This window comes from Nicotiana attenuata, unplaced genomic scaffold, assembly GCF_001879085.1.
Source record: "Nicotiana attenuata strain UT unplaced genomic scaffold, NIATTr2, whole genome shotgun sequence".
Classification (NCBI taxonomy): domain Eukaryota; kingdom Viridiplantae; phylum Streptophyta; class Magnoliopsida; order Solanales; family Solanaceae; genus Nicotiana; species Nicotiana attenuata.
Window position 1 is genome coordinate 46,832 of NW_017674412.1, and position 10,194 is coordinate 57,025.

General features: G+C 32.7%; 1 protein-coding gene across 1 annotated transcript; it reads left to right on the forward strand.

The window, feature by feature from the left end:
- The first annotated feature begins 1,225 nt into the window (after positions 1-1,225).
- Positions 1,226-3,547, forward strand: LOC109218616. The gene is made up of 2 exons (XM_019382991.1): positions 1,226-1,644; positions 3,015-3,547. Exons 1-2 carry the CDS (start codon positions 1,410-1,412, stop codon positions 3,353-3,355), a joined length of 576 nt encoding a protein of 191 aa, XP_019238536.1. The 5' UTR covers positions 1,226-1,409; the 3' UTR covers positions 3,356-3,547.
- The last annotated feature ends 6,647 nt before the right edge of the window (positions 3,548-10,194 follow it).

Genomic DNA, 10,194 nt, shown 5'->3' on the forward strand with positions numbered 1-10,194 from the left:
ATTTTGCGTTTTGCTGATCAACCTCAAGGTTATACAAGTAAAAACGAGACAAAAAACACATATATAACGTACAAAGAGTTTTATATAATTTTTAATGGAGATGCTAGCTACTCTCTTCATCTTAATTTATGTGACAATATTTTTTTCTTAATCCGTTTCATTTTGTATCTTTTTTCAAGAATTCAACTTTAAAATTCCGCTCCACGAGTTCAAGCCTGAGCAACTTCGACTCCTATTTTCTATCTATTGTTTTGACTTGACGAAATTTTGTAAAACCTTATTATCAACTCAGTTTTGGTCAACAAAGAAAGGAAGAATGAAAAGAAGATGATTAAAAAAAAACATACGTATGTAGTTGGTCAAAACCAACTCCACCAAAAATTCTCAGAACCAATACATGAAAACTTATTTCTGTGATTTGTTCAACCAAATATGGTCTCTTGTGTGTGATTATTTATTGCATAAAGAAAATCCAACGACTTCTTTTAGTAGGCTAGACAAGTTGCCTCAGGAACTCGATCTTTCTATTTTGCTTTCTTGCCTGCCACTACCAAAATTAACCAAAGTGACAAATGGTGGGGCTCTAGAGCTCGTAATTACTATATATTATATCTCAATATTTCTTTTTGGTATTATACTATTACTGATCCACAATAAGTGATCAATTTACTTTTTTATTTTGATCCAAAATAAGTTTCGATTTATATAATCAAAAAAAAAATTCAATTCGTTGTTCCAAAATTACCCTTATGTACGTATCCCTAAAAAGTCATTTACTCCTCACATTTGAGAAGAGAACTAAGTGCTACTATAATTATGCTGCAACATTTAATTAAGGGTAGTTTAGTCATACTAATTATTCTTATCTAAAATTTAATATTTCTAAAGCAAATTGGTATTGTAGACCGGAGGGAGTATTATAGAATTAATGCATATATAGCTGCTGATAAGATTAGGCTACCAACTTGACGGTTAACCTTCCATTTCAACCTTTTCATTTTGTACCCTCCTAACCATATTTTATTATTCCAATGACGAAAATACCCTCTTTCCTTTTCATCTACTCTTTCCTCCAAACTAAACCAATAACAGCATCTTGTACATCGAATTTAAATTACTTTACAATTGTACGTGTGGAATATGATTAGCTAATAAAATAGGACCAACGTGACCAATTATTAGTACAAAATATATAGCTCTTAAAGCTTAAATTTACTTGATGATGAAGCTCAAGGTTATAAAAGTCATAACAAGTGACGAAAAGGGGTTTCATGCAAACTAAAGGATTTTTTATATATAATGGAAATGGTAGCTAGCTTTTCATTGTCCCTTCATTCCATATGTATTTGATCTATTGTGTTGCTACAAAGTCTTTATAAACACAGACACAGAAATTAGAGAACAAGATCATGAAGATAATATTGTTAAGGATCATCGTGGTTTTCTTTTTTATTTTACCAATTTATTCGGCCATATTATCAGACAACCCTTTAGTTGAACTTTCTAATGGAGAGTTGGGAAAGATGGCTGGTTATGGAGAAGAAAAACTCTCTACTGTTATCATCCATGGTACTCTTCTTTGTCATCATCACCAATCTTGTGCTGATATTATAAACACACAGCTTCCTCCACATCCAGTTTCAGGTTTCTACCTTTTCTTCAACTTCTATTATTTCCTTTTTTTTGCGCCCAAAGTTGTCTAAAAAAACGCATTCATGAAAAAAAGCATGTTTTATTCCGTTTTATAGCAGAGATATGTTATAACTTTTGTAATAACTTTTATTTTACCGACTAGGGTTGTGGTAGAGTAATAAGTACTCTTTCATCCTTAACCAGCGATCTCGAGTTCGAGTCCCTGGGTATGGAGGGAGCGCTTTACCCCCCTCCCCCAATGTGGGACTTCCCGGCGCGAATTCGGATTTAGGCGGCCCCTATGAAGGTACCGGACACCGGATGGAAACCAAAAAAAAAAAAAAACTTTGAATTTATTATACAGACGATATAAAAAAACGTTTATATGCATGCATTATCAGATCACTTAAAAAGTCTATTACATGTAATCTTTTATCAGTGCGCTGTTTAATTCCCTTGACATGAAGAAAAGTTCATGTATTGTAGTGAAGGGGTTCAAAAGTTGTTTTAGGTTATAGGTTTAAATCTCAACTGTGATATTCTAGAATTTTTTTGAATCCCCTTGTATATAATAAAAAGGAAATTATTTTTATTATATTGCACAATATAATTTTGTTACAAAAGGGATTCGGTTGAACCTCATTCATTCTACTTAGTTCCGCCATTGTCTTCTATAGCAACCATGATTGGTTACCCGCAAAATATAGTGATCAGTATCTTGTCTCAACTCGTAAATATATAGTAATATGGTATGAGAATCTTATATTGTTAGTGTATATATATAAATTAAATCTATTTGCTAAAGCATATTGTTTACATTGCTTTGCTTCACTGATCATCTATTAATCAAGTTAGATTATTGGTTGGATCATCCATATTCCTCTTGTTACGAGCTTTGAATCCTTGACTAATTAATGATTAAAAAATTGCTATTCTGTACTGCCATTGTGGGTTAGGAGATGGTTACTACAACCTAGTCGTTAAGAAAGGAACCATCATTTAATACGCTCGACACTTTAATTTCTTACTAAAATTATCCATCTCATGACTTGAAATATCTACTAGTATAGTAAATTTTTGCATGAATATAATATATATAGTTGACTGATAACCTAGCTAGCTATTCCTTTTAATTAGGGGCGGATATAGTATGCGGCAAGCGGTGTCACGTGACACCGCTTCGTCAAATTTTTTATTAAATATATATATATAAATAGCATACAAATTGAAAATTTTGTGTATAAATGTAAGAAATGACACCGCTTTTCGTTATAATGATTCATTCATTCATTTATATTTTCAAATTTTGACATCGGTTACCAAAAATCCTGCGTATGCCCCTGCTTTTATTTGAATTGTAATTTCTATATATTATGGAGCAGGAGCAAATGTGGCTGTCTTTTGTGGAACTAGTGAGGGGAAGGTGAGGGGATCGTTATGGTCCAAAAATATAACAAATGAAAGTGGAAAGTTCCTAATAGATCTCCCTTCTCATCTCCATTCTATTCCTAATTTGGAAAATTCATGCAAGATTCATGTTCTTCATTTGCCAAAGGACTCCTTTTGTCGTCGCCATTCTTTTACACATGCAAGATCAATCAAACTAACATCTATTGGAGATGGCACACGCATTTACACGACCCAAGGGATCCAGTTAATTACCTCTAAAGCTTCAAAAGCAGGATGCACTAATAAATTTCACAAGAAGAAGAGATTGTTATAAGAATGTCTCATCTTTTTTTGGGGCACAAAAAGAACAACAAGAGATAAAAGGTTGATTCAATTGTACACAATTTAATTCCTTGTGATGGCGCTTCAGTCACACATTGAGTTGTATAGCCATGTTACGTACCATGTACAATTTTGTATAATTAAGCTTAATTCTAAGTAACTTATGTGTGTGCGTGAGAGAGAATTATCACCGTGTAACTCCATTAGTGATACTATATGTATGTAAATCGTTTTAGGTCATTCTGAGCGTGCATCCCCTCGAGTTCATGAAGATCATGGACATAAGCACACGGAAAAAAAAAGGAAATCATCCTGTATTTCTATTTTATGGTCCTGAAATACTAGAAAGCGAGGAAAATCACAGCGAAGTAATGGCTATTGTTCATTATGTCGTTTCTTATGGGCTAACAAAATTTTGGGCGATTCAGAGTCCTTCGTCTGAATTCATGAAGATGGCGTGGACATTAGCACACGAAAATTGAAAATCGTCTTGAATTCTTGCTTTCTGACACTAAAATGACAAAAATAAGGAACGGTCACGGCGAAGCAATGACTATTGTTCCTTGGGTCATTTCTGATGTGCCCACAAAATTTTAAGCGATTTGGAGCCCGTCGCCCGAATTCATGAAGATGGCGAGCGCACTAAAAAGTAAAATCGTCCTGAACTATTTTATGACCCTAAAACGCCAAAAAATAAGGAACGGTCAAGGCGAGGCAATGAATATTGTATTCATTAGGTCGTTTTTATGAGCTCACAAAATTTTAGGAGATACAAGGCCGGTTGCCCAAATTCATGCAGATGGTGTATACTATAGCACATGAAAATCTCGACATCGTCTCGAATTCCTGTTATATGACCCTAAAATGCCAGAAACGAGTAACGGTCACGACAGAGCGATGACTGGTGTTCATTAGGTCATTTCTAATGGGATCACAAAATTTTAGGCGATTCGGAACCCGTCACCCAAATTCATGAAAATGATGTGGACATTAGCACACGAAAAAGTAGAAATTGTCCTGAATTCATGTTTTATGGCCTTCAAAATTCCAAAAAACGGAACGGTCAAGGTGAAGCAACGACTATGGTTCATTAGGTCATTTTTATAGGCTCACAAAATTTTAGGAGATTCGGGGCCGGTCGGCCGAATTCATGCAAATGGTTTGTATTATAGCATACGAAAATCTCAGCATCATCCTGAATTTATGTTATATGGCTCTAAAATACCAAAAAATAAGGAATGGTCATGGCGAAGCAATGATTGTTGTTCATTAGGTCATTTTTATAGTCCCGCAAAAGTTTAGGAGATCCGAAGTCAGTCGCCCGAATTCATGCAAATAGTATGGGCTATAACACACAAACACTACAACATAATATATCTATGGCTACGAAATCTCAACTACAGATTCAAAAATCGTGACTAATACCTAACAATAGCCACAAAAATAAAAAACTTCATAGGTATTTATAAAATCCTTGAAATCCATAGCTACGAAAATTAAATTAGCAAAGCTAATTCCTTATTTTTGCTATGATTGCTAACTATCGTGGAAATAATTATCTAAATAGCGACAAATATATTGCTACGATAGATTTTTGTAGCTAATCATAAGCTTTTTGCAACACGTTAAAATTCTGTAGCAATAGTAGTCTTTTAGCCACGATAAATTATTCAAACCTAAATATTATAGCTAAATAAATATTTTTTTCTTCAAGTTATAAAAGATTGTGATAATAATTGGCTTAACAACAGCAATTAGTTATCATGGGCGAAATGATATAGCCACAGATTTATTTATATGATAAAATTTCATAGCTAAACATATGTTTTTGCCACGAGTTGAAGCTTACTCTAGCAAAAGTAACTGTTTTGCCCGGTAAACTATTTGAAACAAAATGTTATAACTAAATAAATATTTTTATTTCAAATTATAAATTAAAAACACATGGCAATAGTCGGCTTACTAGCTATAATTTATTGCTATGATAATATTTCGTAACTAGTCATATCTTTTGGCCATATATTTTGGCCACGAGTTGAAACTTACTCTAGCAAAAGCAACCTTCTAGCCATATAAATTATTTAAAATAAAATATTATAGCTAAATAAATACTTTTGCTTCAAGTTATAAATATGTGGCAATAGTTGGCTTAATAGTTGCACTTTGTAGTCATAATCAAATGATATAGTCACGAATTTGTTACTATAAAATTTTTTGTAGCTAATCATATGTTTTTGCCACGATTGAAGTTTACTGCGCCGCAAGTAACCTTGTTGCCATAATAAATTTATTTGAAATCAAATGTTTTATCTAAATAAATATTATGAGAAACGTATTATTTTAGTCGCTCCCAAAAATAATAATCGATAAAATATATCTCTTTTGTATGTATCTGTATCTTATACATATAATACACATATTTTATATATTTAGCTAGAGAAGGCAATTAGTTTTGCCCAATGGTCAATTTTGTATTTGTCCTAATTTAGTTTTCTTCAAGTTTTAAAAATTATGGTAATTGTTAGCTAAATAGATATAATTGTTTTTCATGAGAAATGATACATCTACAATTTTATTGCTATGATTTTATAGCTAACCACTAATTTTTTTCACAAGTTAAAACAAACTAAAACAGTAGTAAATTTTTAGCCACATTAAATTATTGAAATAACATCTTCTATGAATATTTTTGCTTCAAGATATATAAACAAAGTGGAAATAGTTTGTTACATTTTTATATATTTTCATATATTGGATTACATTAAGTATTATGAATCTAATATGGTTGATATCTAAGTCCATAGCAGCAGCAACAACAACAACAACAACAACAACAGCAACAACACCAACAACAACAACAATAACACAGTAAAATTTCACAAGTGGGGTTTGGGGAGGGTAGAGTGTACGTAGATCTTACCCCTACCTTGGAGGGATTGAGAGGTTGTTTCCGAAAGACCCTCGGCTCAAGCAAATTAATTATAATTTTATTAAATAAATATAAATTGTAAGTTCCAATTATAACTAAAAAATAATGAAACTATTTACATATAATGTGTGAATAAAAAAATTATATAGAATTTAAACAACTATAATCTTGTAACCCAAGATAAATTATCCCAGGATAAAGCAGTAAAATTAACAATTCTAAAATTAATACAATATACCAAACAATCAATAAGAAATAATACTAGGATAAAATAATCCCCGCATAATTTATCCCATCATAACTTATCTTCAAACAAACGATTCCTTATTGATGTATAAAATATAGTAACTAATTCTAAAAATATATATTCTATTTATACTTTAAATAAATATTTTATTGCAATTTAATTTTTTTCTACGATCTAAATTCAAAAATTATATAAACAATTTCCCATTTTATTTATTTGTTGTTTTGCTAGTAAAATTTTATTATTACTACATTAGTTTTGTTTTTAGTTTATTACATAATATTGTGTAGGTACTCGTGTACAAATATATAAAAAGTTAAGGGAAAAGTTACAAATAAAAAAGAAACGAAAAACAGAAGAAAAAGATTCTCTTAAAGACCTAAAGTTACGCCTCTCTCAGTTCGCTTAAAGACCTAAAAAAAAAATAGACTTAAGAGGATTTTCCCCAAAAGCTATCGGCATCATCTCTCCCAATCCTTCCCCACTCTAACCAACCATCCTATATTTGTTCAATCTTGATTTCTGTAATACTAAGTCCGGACAAGCTTTTTTCCCTATAATTTCTTGTATATTATTTATTCTTCATTACCTCCATTTGCATATTAGGGATCTTAAATGGCTTTTTTGGTTGTGCACAGTTTACAATTATATGCACACAAAAAAATTATACTAATAAATTTTTTCTATTAGAGTAGGTATTGTTCACAGTTGAGTGGTTAATATCTATGTGAATATTTGCAGCAGAGCAAATGAGTTTGTGAGGCACAATTTTCACCCAAACTTGAGGATCAGTTGAGTGGATATAGGGTGAGTATCTGCATTCATTTGATGTGCAACTTACTAAATAAATAGTCATATGAAAATGCATCTTTGCAATTTAAATATTTTTTTTACTTCTTGTGGAAGCATGGAAATAGGTGAAGAAGAGTTGGTTGTTAAGATATTATACAACAATTAGGATAAAGCCATAACTCCTAAACACTTGTAGACGCTATCCAATGAATTTGCTGAGATACTAGGAAAACTTCTCAAACCCATAAAGTTAGAACACAGTCATTAGCACCTTAAGTCATTGTTCTAGAACTCATAACCCATACAGTTAAAAAAATTCCTCCGTCTCTGAGTGCAGAGTTGATTTGGACTTCCCAAAAGTAGAAGTCAGATTTCAGCATCTGACAGTTGAAGCTTATGTGCATCTTGGCAGTCAAGCACTGCCAACCATTTCAAATTTTATTTTCAACATGACCGAGGTATTCCCCATGCCATCAATTATTACATTAGAGATCATTTTAGCATATGACATCTCTCCTCTCTCTGTATTATGTGCAAACATGTCAAGCTTTCTTAAGGCAGCTCAAAATATACTCTAGCAAGAGAACAAAGCTGACAATTTTAGATGACATTAGTGGAATAATCCGACCTTCCAGGTATGAATCAATCGTTAACTCCCAAGAAAGCCAAGCTGGTGAGAGTATGTTTATTTAAAACATTATGGTGTTCACTTCTAGATTAACGCTCTTATTGGGTCCTCCAAGCTGGCAAAACCACATTGTTATTAGCACTTGCTGGACACCTCAAATCTGACTTGCAGGTACAGTCATATCTGAATTTTCATGATTTGGAGGTAGAGAAAAAACATGTTCTGCTAGATAGTAATCTTTTTTTTTTTCTCAATATTCTACTAAAACGTTGATAAATTTGAAGACATCAGGGAATATTACTTACAATGGACATAGTCTGAAAGAGTTTGTTCCCCAAACGTCATCCGCTTATGTCAGTCAACAAGATTGGCATATAACAGAGATACTGTAAGGGAAACTATGGACTTCTCAGCATGTTGTCAGGGTGTTGGATCAAAATATGGTAAAGCTCTATGCAAGTCTTCCAGTTTTCTTACATTACCTTTACAGATATGCTATTGGAACTTTCAAGAAGAAAAAAGATGGCAAGAATATAACCTGATGAAGATCTTGACCTATTCATGAAGGTAAGTGTGATTTGCTTGAATGGCTTTTCTCTAACTATCCATGAATTTGCTGAGATAGTGTTGTGCTTCAAACTAAGAACTGCTAAATAAGAATTATGTTTTGAACGGTTTTCAGTCTTTTGGTATATACATTGCATTAATAATCTTGAGGTTGTTCAGTTCAAACGTGATTAAAAAGTCTCAACTAGTTAATGTACTAAACTTATAGTCTTGATGTCATTTTTGTGTATACAGGTTAGAGTCTATGACTCGTTCATATACAGTTGTAGAAAGAGAAGGTGGCAGTCCTTCAAGATTAGGAGGGTAACATGGCAATCTTATTTACTGCGCCCTTCTTCTTGATATCCATAAGAAGGACAATTTCTTTCATGCATTTGGTACAAATATAATCTACTAATGTCTCTCAACTCGCGATCGAAACCTGGTATTAGAAAAACATTGGAGCACTTATGGGTTTTCACTTCTCTTCATAGTCCGCTGATGGTTACCATCAATATCCAGTATCATATTAGCTAGTTTTCTTTTAAAACTTTATTATTCGTGTTGTAAAAGAGTTATGTGTGAAAGTATTCTTTCTCTCGTAAAAGAATACTTTTCCATTTTGAGTATAACAATATTTTAGTATTTTAATTTATCTTGAATGATACTGTTGAACCTTTAATTATATATTCTTACTAATGTATATCATTTATTAAAAACAATTGAAAACATTTGCTTAAAATTTATATATTTGAGCTAAAATATGGATTGTTAGCTACAATATATAAATTCTTGTGGCTAAAGCTGATCGTGGCTGTCACGACCCAAATTCCATTATAGGTCGTGATGGTGCCCGACACCGTTGTCAGGCAAGCCAACCCTAATTCAACTATGGGATTTTACCCAAACAACCCCAAAATTTTCTTAACAGTTAAGCTTTTAAACAGTCAATAATTAACAAGTTCGTAATAACATAAATACGTCCCAATATAATAGTCTACAGCGTGTGCCATGAACTAGTGTCACAAGTACTAGGGCAATTAGTAGAATGTAAAAAAATATCACTATCCTAGTGCCTGAAACAGAATAGACAGTACATAACAACAACAAAAGAAGAGAACTTCGATATGCTGCTGAACGACTCAGGAGGGGAAGCTCACCGTGAGATCTCGATCAGGAATCAGGAACGCGCGCCGGAGGGCTAACTAGATACACCTGCCTCAGATCCTGTACAGTTAAGTACAGAAGCATAGTATGAGTACATAAATAACATGCACCCAGCAAATATCCAGTCTAACCTCGAAGAAGTAGTGGCGAGGGGTCGATTAACACTTACTAAGGTCAATATCTATAATATTTAAGGTTTACGCTAAGCATGGATAGCACGAATATAATGATAGCCTTAAAGCAAGGAGAAACAATATATTAATTTCAGTCATGTCATATAATAATTTGCATTTCAAAGAAGTTAAACAGAGTAAATCATGGATAAATTCCACACAAATAACATGCGCACATTATGCCGAGGTCGTACGACCAGGTCCAACATAATGATAATTGTGCACTGCTAGAGGGTCGAATGACGCGAACCATAGATACATATATTTCTATAGAGGCGATTGACCCGATCCACAAATAGAAATTATTATCAAGAAGGCACACATTACTCATTTATAGTCAAATAAATTC